Source organism: Cokeromyces recurvatus (genome assembly GCF_025118155.1).
Source record: "Cokeromyces recurvatus strain NRRL 2243 chromosome Unknown BX663scaffold_14, whole genome shotgun sequence".
Taxonomy (NCBI): Eukaryota; Fungi; Mucoromycota; class Mucoromycetes; order Mucorales; family Mucoraceae; genus Cokeromyces; species Cokeromyces recurvatus.
Window position 1 is genome coordinate 211013 of NW_026251400.1, and position 13730 is coordinate 224742.

A 13730-nucleotide genomic window follows, 5' to 3' on the forward strand; every position below is an offset into this window, starting at 1 on the left:
TATATACTACTTAAACTTCAATTATTCGAAACATGTTCCTATTTTTACTCATCTAAGATGCTTAATTGAAAATGGTTTTTTTAGTGTTTTGGACTACTTTCTAGTAGGTTTATATTTGCAGTCATAATGAATTTTCACGAATATGTTCATGTGATCCTGATTTGATATTTATTTCAACGTCACCCAAATCAATTTTAAGATTATGTTCTAAACCCGTTATAACTTTTGAATGAATTAAGCATATTTAGTCCTTCACAAATGGTGGGAAGTAGGATTTCTTTAATTTTAAAAATAAGGCTTATGAAACATTTTAATCAAGATTACTCTCTTTTTTATTAACTTTGATATTACTACATATAAAATTCTAACATCATATTTTCAATCATTGCCATTATCATCATTAATAATAAAGAGCATGTTTATTTATCAAATATGTAATATTAACTATTCTACGTTAGTCATAGATACGTCTATTATGTATGTTTTAAATTAATCTAAAAGCATAATGTGTGATCGCAATTATAGATTTTAATATAAAGTTTTCTTCTTTATACTATGATACACTTTATTATAATTTACATAATAATAATAATAATAAATTAATTTTTTTTTTTATTACAAATACACTCCAATCTATAACTTGCCATTAGTCCTAGAAGCTATCTCTTCATCTATGTCAAAGTCTATATTCATATTTCTTTCTTGCTCGTCATGACAATTTTTTCCCTTATTAATCACCAGTTCAATTTCACGGATAATATCATTGTCATAAGGATGGTATTGATGCATATAATGTTTAGCTGTTATTCGCGGAATATAGCAAGCTACACATGTTAAAATAAATATTAACCAGTAGGCACCTGTGCCAAATAATCTGATTTGCCCTCCAAAAAGAAATGTGTTGAATTGTGAATAAACCGCCACAAACGCATAATAGACCAAAATGGATAGTGCAACGATCAATACTTGGATCCAGGTATAGCTATAGAGTGAAAAGACTACAAAGAAGTTGGCTACACAAACAGCAATACTAGAGATAATTGTACCAATCTCATAAAGTCCGTTAGCGTCATAGCCATGAGGATCAATAGCTCCTCCTACAAGTAACATGTAAGGGAAAAAGAAACAAACGGCTGATTGAAATATAGAATCAAAAACAGTTAACCAGAATTGCCAAACTTTGAATTTATCATTTCTAAGGCCCATACGATAGAGTTTTGGATATAATAATGAAACCTTTGCATTTAAATCTTGATCCCAGATGCCTAAAAAGATAATAGGAAGTGACGTAAAGACAAGATTGTATAAGGTAATTAACGCATAATCAAACATCATGGAACCATTAAACCTATACAATTGATAAATAAATGTAATGTAATATAATATATACATATAACTTACTGGCAAAAGATTTGATACCAGAATAGCACAAAGGTCCAAACAATGTTCTTGAAAAAGAACCCCATAATCATTTCTGCTGTTCGGAGATATGACCAACGTCCATGTACTAATAAAAGTTTTCTCAAGAATCTAAATTGCGCAATTGCATAATCAGATGCCATAACTGCTTGTCTACCTTCTACACCAGAGATACCAATACCTACATTGGCTTCTTGTATCATCGATACATCATTAGCTCCATCACCAATAGCAAGTGTCATCACTTTAAGTCCCTTTTTCACTAAGCGTACAACTTGTGCCTTTTGTTTAGGACTCACTCGACAGCAAATCACGCTAGCACATTGCATACCTAATGTCAAGATTTGATCACGTGTATCATCCTCTAATGCATACTTAAGTGTAGTGCCATCAATTATCAATGCATATCGTTTCTCATTGTCGACAACTGTATTGACCTTTTGTAAAATATTCTCTATAGCATTGGCTGTATCATTACGATTTGTTGCGCGTAAAATGAGAAGCTCCATATCAGATGTTAACAGATTACATGCAAAACCAATATTGATAGCTGTTTCCGTTTTATCACCTGTCAATACCCAAAGCTTAATACCCGATTTTGCGAGCTCTGCAATCGTTTCGGGGACACCATCTTGAAGTCTATCTTCAATAGCTGTACCACCCATTAAAAGCATATTTTGTTCAATTTCTTCACAAATAGCATCTACACGCTCTTCACGGTTATGTATACTAGCTGAAGCTTCCTCGAACCGTTTATTCCATGGTTTATATTCTTCAGGAGAAAGAAACCGATAAGCAAGACAAAGTGTACGAAGACCTATAATATAAACAAGAAAAATACATAAAGTCCAATATTCAATATAAAATTCAACTCTTTTCGCTCTCTCTCTCTCTCTCTCTCATGCAACTTTTACCTTCATTTGCAAATTCTTCCAAGTCTTTCATAGTTGCATTCTTTAAATTCTCTTGCTCCTCCTGCAATTCTCTTTGATCTCCAAAGTCATTACACAATCGTTCATAAATAACAGAATCTGCACCCTTACAGAGAAGCACAATATGATCACTCTCGTCTGGTTTAACAATGACACTCATTCGCTTTCGAGTTGAATTAAATTCAAGCACATTTAAGAGAGTGAATGTCTTTTCTTTATCCTTCACCTTAATAAAAACCTTGTTTGAATCACGTCCTAAAAAGACAAACCCCATATCTCGTGCTGTTGCTACGAGTGCTGCCTCATCGGGTGATTGTGCCTTATAGTCAATACGTCTCTCATTTACATCATGATCTGCAATCGCAGTGTGACAAAGAGCTAGTGTTTGGAAAAAATGAGTAATTGCTGTTGACTGCTTTGTCTCCCCCACCAGATCATCAAATAAACTAGGGTCAACGAAAGTCGGGTGAGATCCAATATAAGGATTTTTGAAAAGTGCAGCCTGTTTATCAAGCATAAGTTGCTTCAGTTTCTCCATTTCAATCGTATCAGGTTCATGCATACTTAGTTCATCCATATCTATTTCGTCTGTGTCGTCACTTCCAGCATCATATTCACGTTGTTGTCGCTTGAGGGCGCCTAATGTAGCCTCTGTTGTTGCAGCAATACCATATGAGGTCCCATTGATTGTACACTTTCGGAATTCCATCACATTTTGTGTTAGTGTACCAGTTTTATCAGAGAACACATACTCAATTTGTCCAAGGTCATCGGAAATGTTCCAAGTCTTTGGTATACAAGGTGTGTCGTTTGGAGCATAATACATGTCTAAGTCTGCAAAAATAAAATAAGCCTAAAAAAAAAAAAAAAAATAGCGGGATCAGCAATTATTTTCCCCACTTTTTTTTTTTTCATTACTTACAGCTAATGTCTTTACGATTTCTACAGAGATATATAATGAAATAGGTACAATATTTTGATATAAAATAAGTGTAACCCTAGTAAAAAGAAAGAAAATGTTAAAAGATTATATATACTTTTCTTTTTTTTTTTTTTTTTTTTTTTACCAAAATGTGAGGAATCCAGAATAAGATGCGTTTGATCCTTCTATGCCATAATCAAAATGCCGTGAAGATCCTTTCCCATTAAACTCAACACTATCCATAATAGAACTTACAATACAAATAATAGCTAATATACAAAAGTTAGCAATAACCTAAAGATATACATATATATAATTATATATTAAAATCAAATCATTAAATAATCCACCACCCGATTAAAAAAAAAAATTACATGAGGATTTGTTGCCTTTGCCATTTTACTTCGTTTTGAAGGAGTTCGACCGGTATTAAGCATAATTTTTGTATCATTGCCAGTGTAAACAACAATTCCAATTAGCCATTTCGTGTTTCTTAAAACGCAACCTCTTAAGATAATGTTATTATAAGTGACCGCATCTGCCTTTTCATGGGCTACACCTGAACGAGTTGTCTCTGACTCATTTGCATCGACTTGCCATCTTAATACCGCATTATATTGATAAATATTCACATGAGGTGGTTCACTCTCGATATAGAACCGAGCTCGTTCACAATCATGCTCAGTTCGAAGGCCATTGGTACCTGGTAAGCCCTGACGTTGTTTCAGATTGGTTTCTCCATCTAGGTTCTGTGTCTCGACGTAACAGATATTATCATTTTCAGAGGTTGACAACACCACGATATCAGCAGGGATATCTTGATCATTTTCAATCTTCACATAGTCACCCACGTTTAATTCCTTCCATTTTGTGTATCCCCATTTGACTTGACAATTAGGGGCAGGTGGATCCCCTGGATAAGCATCTGCACAAGAACATTTTATATCATGACTTGGCAAGGGCTGGTGTAGACTAGTTGAAGTACGTTCATTTTCTAGAATGTCGCTATGTCTATGTGCTGTTGTGGTCGTTGAAGAATCTCGGGTTGACATTCGATAAAGGACAGAATGTGGAATTGCGCCGGGACGATAGGGTTCTCTCCTGTTGGTGAGTTGAGAAGGCGCAGTCGGGATATTTTGATTTGGAGATCGGTTAGTAAATATAGAACGGATTGTATCTGATCTCTTTCGAACTGAGTTTATCAAAGATTTAGGTGGAGATGAAATAAATTCCATTTGTTGATCTAATTCTGTTAAAGGTAATCGGTCTTCTTTAGAGGAAGATTTCATTTTTTTCTTGTTGTTGTTGTTGTTATTATTAGGCTCAGGCTCGGGCTCGGGCTCTGACAGATTATCTATTTGAATAGGAGATTTCTTTCTTGACTGTCTATATGTATGAGCATATCTATTTTCTGTACCAGACAGAATACAAAAGAATCCTACAAGGATATGGAAATAATACCAAGGCCCCTTCTTGATATCCGGGATATTCACATTTCTCCAATTCGATAATCGTAACACAGTCGAGTTATTGACTTTATCATCACTTTCATTTCGCTTCCAATCCTCAATACCGTCTTTAATTGCAGTAATGATCAAGATACAAATAAGAGGTAATGCAGATACAACAGGCTCTGTCACACCGAAAATAGGAATACATTGTAAAATAACTAGAAATAAAAAATACAAATTGGCTACGTTTCGAAATTGTTCAAATAAGTTCTTTGGTATAAATGTAATAGGTGTATATTTAGCAGTTCGTACTAAATTAGTAGCATAGTTATGGTGGATTTGGTTATCTTTTTCATCAAATTCTGAAGACGGTAGATCCATATTCACATAAATATATCGTCTCGATTGCATATAAGAGGATGTTGATGCCATACGACTTAACCCATTATTTTCTTGTTCACTTTCATCATATTTATGGTTTTTTGATTTTTTTATAAATATATTTTCTCGAGATATTATTTTCATATTTTATCATATAAAGAAACAAACAATATGTAGGAAATAAAGTTAAAAAAAAAAAAAAAGAAAAAAAAAAGAATTAAAAAATAAATAAATAGAATTACTTCAAACTTAAGCTATTATAGGAACTGTTCTTGAAAACGCTTATCCACGTGTAATTTGTTAAAAGAAAAAAAAAAAGTAGCGGTTGATTTATGATCCCCCTTCCCACCATTTCGGTTAAATACCTTCACCGTTTTTTTTTTTTTTTTTTTTTTTTTTTTTTTTTTTTTTTTTTTTGAAAAAATTGTAACTAACAAATTTTCCTTGTTTGGAAGTATTTCCTCTACCAAATAAATATATAATAATAGATTTATACACTATTCAGAATTATTGGAAAAGAAAAATCCTACAAAAAATAAATTAAATGAGACAAAGGCTGATACAGACAAAGGAGATAAAGTTGGTCAAAAAAAAAAAAAAAAAAAAATTATTAGTATAAGAATAATAATAACTAATATATATGAAGTGTACTTGCCTTGAAGTGATTAAAAAAAAAAAAGGTTATAATCTACTTCTTATTCTGAGCGTAAGGCTTTGAGTTAACTAGATGGTTTTGACTCTTTCTTCTTATGTTGCTATTGGGGGAGGGAGGGTGTTACAATCTCTTTTTTTTTCTCTCTCTCTCTCTCTCTTGGCAGTGGTAGAGGAAAGGGAAAGAAAGTTCTTACAGAACGTTTTGGTCGTAAACCTCAATTCAGAAATGATATATTGATAGCTTAAAACAGCAGCTCAATCACAATTCCAAACTATGGTCAACAACAGAATTCAAGCAATTCTTCGGTGGTACATCCATTAAACATTATAAAGCAGAGTCTTTTATATATAATCTATTACAAGATAAAATCAAGTATTTCAGAAAGCTGTAGTGTAGAACCTTTGGTTTTTTTTTTTCTTAGCAGGGATCACCAATATTCTTTTCTACTTCTTACAAAGACCTAGCTTGCAGTAGGGTTGTATTGTACTCATCAAATAGGTATACATATCCGCATATATACTTTTATAGATGGTTCAACATCCATTGTATACAAATATTTATCTAAAAGTAAAATATGAAAAGAGGAGAGGAAAAGTAATACTAAGATAGTACTTTATTAATAATGCCGACCTTTTACAATTGATCTACATATTCAACCCTTAAAAACCAGTTCAACACAAAAGTCTATTTATGTCACTTGCTAATCAGTATGAAGAAAAAAAAAAAAAAGAAAAAATCTTATATCCATTAAAAAGGCATTCTATGTTACTTTATATTCCATTCTATGTAAATGATTATCTCATAAAATTACGCTGTAAAGAAACAAAAGGAAAGAACTTATAGATGTAATTACTCCCATACCCAAATTTTAACAATAAAAGAGCCCGATCTCTTATTATGTAACCCCCCTTTTACACATGTGTACATACAGAAATACCACTTTTTCTATGTGAATAACAAATTATTTATTTTCTTTTTTTTTTTTTGATTTAGAAAAAAAAAAGTCAAAAAACGGGAATTTAACGAGAGGTGGCAGCAGCCTTAGGAGCGAAACCCTTAGCTTGTTGCTTGCTGACCTTGGATTGGTTAACCTACCAAATACAAATAAAATAAATACCCCATATAAATATATATATGTATATGTATGTGTATATATTTAATAACTTACATTAGGGTTAGCAGCCTTCTTAGCAGCAGCAGCAGCCTTCTTAACTTCCTTGGACTTGGCAATAGCGGCTTGACGAGCAGCAGCACGAGCATCAGGCTTTTGGTTACGCTTAGCACGAATAGCTTCCCAAGAGGCACCGGCAATAGCACGTTCGTGCTTGACGGTACGACGAGAACGCTTCTTGCGGACTTCTTCAGTAATACCCTTCTTATTCAAACGACGGTAGATTTGGGTCCATCTGATCTTACGAGGGTTCAAACGTTGAAGGAAGTAAGAGGCAGCCTTACCATTAATGAAACGGAAAGTCTATAAAAAAATAAAATAAATAAAATAAAATAAAATCAATTACATTGGGTCCATTTGCTGATGTCAAATTAAATAAATGAAGAAAATTCTGCTTACTCTATAAAATGAAATGAAAAAAGAGAAATATTAATATATAATCCCATTTCATACATTAATTTTTTTTTTTAGATTAAATTTACCTAGAGTCGACACGAACGTAAGTCTTACCCTTGGCAGGATAGATCTTATGACCAGAGAAGGAACAAATCTCAAGCCTAATAAAAATGAATCCATGTAAGTTTATGATTGTCTTTATAATGTTTAATTCGATATGCTGTTATTATCGAGTAGATGGATCGTTTGATGGATGATACATTACTTCATTGTTCAAATGGGTGCTTATGGGAGCTGAAAGAGGAAGTACAATATCCCACATCAGCATTTCTTGCTTGTACTCTGCGATAACTCAAGAGGCATTACAAATGTCCGATAATAAAAAAAAAAAAAATAACAAAGGAACGTCCGGCCCGGATTATAAATTTATAATTTATGCTTATCATAGATTTAAATTTTTTTTTTTTTTTCTCAGTGTTGGGTAACCCATATTTCATATTAAAAATTAAAGAAAGCAATTCTTAGAGCTCAAAATTCAACATTTTATATATTTATTAAAAGTCTAATAAAAGTTGAGGCAGTATACGTTCTAAATGCTCAACTTCAAGTGTATTTGAAGCCTCATTCACTGTTGTTGTAGTGTTCATAATATCTTGTTCATCAGAGGCTCTATGTATTGCCTCTAAATCTTGAATTGGTTGATGTATTTTATTTATTTATTTATTTTTTCTTTTGTATTTACCTACTGTAAAAAGTCTCAGAAATTCACAAGCTAATATAATAGCTTCTTTATTAGCTAAGTTGATAAAAAAAAATAAGTTGTCAATCTATAAAGAAATAAAGTTAAAAGAAAAAAAAAACCTTTTGCGTTGTCACTTTTGTAAGCAGCCTTAAATACATTTGAAACAGTATCCTAAGAAAAAAAAAATTATTCATATAAGCAAAAGATTGTTATAAACAAACTCTTTATTATCATTACTGGATTAAAAGTTGTATCGTTCATGCTGTTACAATCTGATAAATCAAAATAAAAAAAAAAAAAAAAAAAAGAGAAAATAAGCTTTGAATTTTTTTTATTTTATTTTTTATAAATAAAGTTGACTGCATAATTTATTTATTTATTTATTTCAACTAGTTCAATAATAATGAAGATGAGGAATGAGCATTTTCCTTTTTTACTATGGAGTTTTGATTAAATCTGATTGTTCTAAAGAAACCATCATTTCTATTGATTGTTGTGATGAAGAAGCTGACACAGCTTGACGGTCCTAATATGTTAAATATTATGTAGTTTTATTAAGGGCTGTACAAATACATGTCATACCTGTTTTTCACTTCGGAATGAAGATGATTTAAATACGCGTGGTAAGGCTGCTACACGACTATCAAAGTAGTAGTAATGATAATAATAAGTTGATGTCAACACCACACACACATTTTTTTTTATCTATTTATTTACCCATCTTCCAGATCAGTGACTAATAAACTGTACTTTTTTCTAAATTGAATCAACTCATTTCTATATTTATTACATTGTTCATATTTTTGAAGATCTAAAATATGTTACAGATGAAAAATAAATGATACATGTATAAATGTGTATGTGTAATCAACATCATTAATATAGTTATTACATTCTTTTTCCATTTCTATTGTCCTTGTTTTCAAATTCATTAACTCCACTTTTAGTGCATCTGTAGTTCCTAAAAAAGTTGATTCAATATGTTGATGTAAATGTGATGTGTTCCAATTCTTTTCCCTTCAAAGGAAAGAAAAATGAGTTTAATGATTCATATTTTATTTTGGTGTAAATATTTTCATACGCTAAAAGTGGAGAACCAATAGGGCTTGTCACTTCTGACATACGAATAGGGCCTTGTTGCTTACAGAATGAATCCAACTGTTTTTGTAGACGATTGACTATGATGGCTTGCTCTTGTTCCAGGGCATTCTCCATATCTACTTTTTCTTTTTGAAGCTAGGTAATAAAAGAAACATGGTTCAATGTGTAAGCCATGTATGGTGTATACAATATCATTTACCTTCATTAATTTTTTTTGCAACATGTTTGTAAGGCTTTCTTCTTCTTCTTCAACTTGAATTAATAAGCGTTCTTTTTCCTTTTTTAGTTGTGCTATATGTTTGAGTAATTTGTTAGATATATATTCTTCTTCTTGCTCATTCATGACAGACTATATATATATTATGATATAGATATGAGTCATTGCATTGCATATAAATTAAAAGGTACATCTATTATTACCATTTTGATAGTTTCTTTCTTTAGTATTTCATTCTCTTCACGTAAATGATTGATTTGTCCACGCTCTGTTTCTAACTGTGACTGTAGTGTTTTGAAGCAGGTTGTTTGCATCATGTATATTTTATATAATTTTTGTAATTGAATTTGAAGCTGTCTTACATCCTCAAATTGGTTTATATTTTTTTCTCCTGAAATTTCTATATGAGTTTCATCTTCCTAATATAAAAGGACATTAATATGTATTTGTATCTTTTCTTTTCTTTTCATGTTATACAGTATGAGTTGGCTGAATTATGATAGTGTCGTCTTGATTTATTATGGACATTTATAATAATCTTTACGACCAAAATATATGTGTGATTTAGTATAAAGAAAGTATAACAAACATAGAGTAAAATAGATAAATATACATGTAGATGAATATGTATATATGCATGCATGTATGTATGTATGTGTTCTTTTTTTTTATTATTATTATTATTAAAGAAATATTACCTTTTGAAGTTATACAACAATGTAAAAGAAGAAGAAAAAAATATATATAAATATATATATAGAAGAAAGAAATGGAAAGGAAAGGAAAAAAAGAAAGCGGCAATATATACATATACACAGTACATCACCATTTACTGATATATATTTACGTGTTGCATAAAGTACATGGTGTTTGTATCACAATTGTACTTTCTGAGAAAAGCGTATCTATAGTAAGCAGTAAGTTTTAAATATAATAATCTCAAAGGACATCACAATATGGATTGGTGTCACTCATCTTCTTCTATGCATTGAGGAAGAGACTCAATAAATAAAAGAATAGAATACTGTTTAATAATACGCTTTGAACTCATCATTACTACCTCCTTTTAAACCTTAACCCAAACCCTAAAGAAAAAAATAAAAATAAATAAAAATAAAAATAAAAATAAAATAGAAATAGAAAGAAAGGGAGACTAACTATTTTATTTGATTCTATTCTATCCTACTCTATTTTATGGCATATTGAATATCTAGAATAGAAACAGCTTATTTGGATATAATTGTCCTGTCCTCATTAAAAAAAAAATGGCTGGACAGTATTTATCAGTTTTTCAGTAGTTAGTAATAATAATGGGGATTTTGGCGTATTAGTGTTATCTTATTTGCACACACGTTTATTCTTCATTATATAAATACACTATTTATTTAAAAAAACATATTAAAAAAGCTGGGGAATCCAGTATGTAAGATTCCATCATCCTCATCATAAAGCTCATCCATTTCTTCACCACTGTTATAATCATAGTGTTCGTTATCATCAGTATTTGGTCCCTATTAAATAAAATAATCTTAATAATACTCTCCCCCTCTTTTTTTTTATTAACTAACTCTTCCTTACATTGGTTTGATGATAGTCTTGTGGAACTTCTTCTAATAATGTAGCTTCATTTGTTGAAGAAGCTGCTCCTTCTTCTTCAATATCATCGTCTTCAATTGTAATTGGCGCATTTGTGTTTCCATTTTCTATAGGAAGTTCCGTCTGTTCCTTACTTGTTGTTTCATCTTCATCATCAATCACAATAGCATTCTCTTTTGCTTTCTTTTGTTGTTCTGTTTCAAATAATTCATTTATGGCTGCTTTTGCTTCTCGTGTCCTTGGCACTTGAATGGTATCAGGGAATTTTACATGAAATGTCACTAAAAGATCACCTCGAGCCCCTGTCTCACTATTGAACAGAGGCATCCCTTCTCCTTTCATTAAGCGTTGTGTGTTGGGTTTAATTACATTTCCGCAAACTTGTGTTACTGTCAAGATACGTCCATCTAGATGTGTACATAGTTTTTTATTTTTAAACCCCATAATCGCTTCCTTTAATGAAATCGTCACCGTCATATGTAGATTGTCGCCTTGACGTTTAAAGATTGGATGAGGAAGTAAAGTGATCTTGAAGATCACGTTACCTCTACTCTTCCCATCTGGTTTTAGTTTCCCCTTATCTTTTACTTGTAAACTATGTCCCTCATGAAGTCCCTTGGGCACTTTCACATTCATTTCTTTACTGATCGACTGTTTTCCATTGCATTTACTACATCGTACAAAATATCGCATATTACCTCTACCTTTACAATAGACGCATGGCATAGGTGCTGTCATCTTTCGATTCACAAATCGCTCCTCTGTTGTTCCTTTACCATGACATTTATCGCATGTTTTTATCCTTCTAAGTTTTGCATCTTTGCTATTCCTATATGCGATTATATTAAAAGAGTCATTTGTGCGATATTTCGTTTATCTACTTTACCCATGACAATCATCGCAAATAATAGGTTCCTGATAAGTCATTCTAACTGTCGATCCATTATAGACATCTTCAAGTGTTATTTTACTTGTAGAGTAAATATTATAATCTATACATATCATATTTTAGTAAAAGAAAAAAAATGGTTACTATAATATATATGTATATATATGCTTACTGGGTGGTCGCTGATGATAGGTAGATCTAAAACCAGAAAAGAAATCGAATGGACTATAAAACGTAAATCCATCCCTACTTCCATATGATGAATAACTATGATTTCTATTTTCTGTTTGTTCTTTAGATATGTATTCTTTTCTCTTTTCTGGATCAATTAAAATGCTGTATGCATGAGAAATCTCTTTGAACTGAAACAAGATCATTAGATTAGATCAATTAAATATATATTCTATAATCCATACCTTTTCTGCACCATCTTTATTTTTATCAGGATGATATTCTTTTGCCTAAAAAAAAACGAGAGAGAAAGAGAGAGTGTTGACATGCGAACAAATCTAAATGTAAGAAAAATGAAAGTTGTCTAAAAGATTAATGACTATTTTACCAAATTACGATAGGCCTATATAAATGTCAAGTAGATTAGTATAGATCAATTATTAAATTAGACTTTACATTACCTTTTTCACTTCATTTATAGAAGCAGAAGATGTAAGACCCAAAGTTTGATAAAGTTTTTCTACCATTTTAATCCTTCTATTTAAAAAAAAAAAAAAAATAAGGAGAAAAAAAAAAAAAAAGGAATTTACGTTGACAAGCAGAGAATTTAATAGAACTTTAATTTTTTAAACAGCGATTTCCTCTTATCACTGTGGAGCGTACAAAATTTTAATTTACTGCAAATCTTTATAAATACATCAAAAAGAGCGTATTGAAGTTCATCAAAGCTATCATAGTTAGTTTCTGTTAATCAATCATGTTTCTTATAGTGTACAAAGTTCATCTCGTATTAGAAAAAAAAAAAAGTTAGTTTCTATAGTCAATATGCTTTATAAAATGGTAAAATAAAAGAAACACAACAAGTTTCAGAAGATTGAATAGAGAGATCAATCTTTAATGCTATCCTAAAAATGATACTCACAATTCTTTATATCTTGAATAAATAATAATATGTATACGACTTTATTTATTATTAGAGTCTAATTGTTTCTTTGACTTCTAAATTAGGAAATGAAATAAACTTCCTGGTAGTAGTTTTATAAAATCGTTATCCAATGAATAGTAGGATTAATAACAGCCTTATCCCTATAATCAAGAGGTTATATCCTTGATAATTTCATATACTATTCATGGCCTTTCTCCAGAATCAATCATTTACTCCGCTTCTTCTTCTTATTTTATTTATTTATTTTTGCTCTTTATATCTCATTATGTAAGGCTATGAGAAAGCTCGATTATAAGAAATCAAATAGTTTCATTTAAACTATAGATGAATGAAAAAAAAAATTTTTTTTTTGTTCCTTTCGTGAAAATATAAACTAAAAAGTATGTGTTGTCTATGCTGATTTATAGTTTGTGAATAGTTACACATTAATGAATATTTATAAAAATATAAAAAAAAAAAATCGTGAAAATCCCGATACTAGTTTAAGACTTAAAAAAAAATAATAAAAAAAAAAATCTGAGGGGTGAATAGAGGATTCCACTAAGCGACGATACATGCGCCCACTAATGACATTTTTATATTCATAGCTTGGATAACCCCCTATTCTGTTCTCTCCTCTATATTTAATATGGTAAAGTATATTTACTCAAAATTCAAGAAAAAAAAAAAAGAACATTAGAATGAAAAGCAGGGAATGTATGGATAGATGGATGGATGGATGGATGAATTAGTTGGATAAAA

At 30.8% G+C, this 13730-nt stretch overlaps 5 protein-coding genes across 5 annotated transcripts; all 5 read right to left on the minus strand.

The window, feature by feature from the left end:
- Positions 1-558: 558 nt before the first annotated feature.
- BX663DRAFT_510883 (uncharacterized protein) lies at positions 559-5302 on the minus strand. Its single transcript, XM_051527811.1, has 6 exons — positions 3648-5302; positions 3419-3567; positions 3274-3349; positions 2334-3204; positions 1402-2236; positions 559-1348 (listed from the first exon to the last, which is right to left on the minus strand). The coding sequence occupies exons 1-6, from the start codon at positions 5247-5249 to the stop codon at positions 634-636; spliced, it is 4248 nt and encodes a 1415-aa protein (XP_051382352.1). The 5' UTR covers positions 5250-5302; the 3' UTR covers positions 559-633.
- Positions 5303-6724: 1422 nt separating this feature from the next.
- BX663DRAFT_510886 (ribosomal protein L24e-domain-containing protein) lies at positions 6725-7597 on the minus strand (the record flags this gene model as incomplete). The annotated part of the gene is made up of 5 exons (XM_051527812.1): positions 6725-6851; positions 6929-7234; position 7331; positions 7414-7488; positions 7593-7597. 5 exons carry the CDS (start codon positions 7595-7597, stop codon positions 6780-6782), a joined length of 459 nt encoding a protein of 152 aa, XP_051382353.1. The 3' UTR covers positions 6725-6779.
- A 259-nt stretch (positions 7598-7856) lies between these two features.
- BX663DRAFT_510887 (centromere protein X) lies at positions 7857-8367 on the minus strand. The gene is made up of 4 exons (XM_051527813.1): positions 8307-8367; positions 8189-8240; positions 8070-8123; positions 7857-8009 (listed from the first exon to the last, which is right to left on the minus strand). The coding sequence occupies exons 1-4, from the start codon at positions 8328-8330 to the stop codon at positions 7882-7884; spliced, it is 258 nt and encodes an 85-aa protein (XP_051382354.1). The 5' UTR covers positions 8331-8367; the 3' UTR covers positions 7857-7881.
- A 58-nt stretch (positions 8368-8425) lies between these two features.
- On the minus strand, positions 8426-10135 carry BX663DRAFT_510890 (uncharacterized protein). Its single transcript, XM_051527814.1, has 7 exons — positions 10086-10135; positions 9865-9925; positions 9591-9806; positions 9370-9519; positions 9151-9305; positions 8962-9086; positions 8426-8880 (listed from the first exon to the last, which is right to left on the minus strand). The coding sequence occupies exons 2-7, from the start codon at positions 9913-9915 to the stop codon at positions 8783-8785; spliced, it is 795 nt and encodes a 264-aa protein (XP_051382355.1). The 5' UTR covers positions 9916-9925; positions 10086-10135; the 3' UTR covers positions 8426-8782.
- Positions 10136-10740: 605 nt separating this feature from the next.
- On the minus strand, positions 10741-12619 carry BX663DRAFT_510899 (uncharacterized protein). The gene is made up of 6 exons (XM_051527815.1): positions 12505-12619; positions 12432-12446; positions 12289-12333; positions 12045-12234; positions 11870-11975; positions 10741-11812 (listed from the first exon to the last, which is right to left on the minus strand). Exons 1-6 carry the CDS (start codon positions 12568-12570, stop codon positions 10951-10953), a joined length of 1284 nt encoding a protein of 427 aa, XP_051382356.1. The 5' UTR covers positions 12571-12619; the 3' UTR covers positions 10741-10950.
- Positions 12620-13730: the final 1111 nt, after the last annotated feature.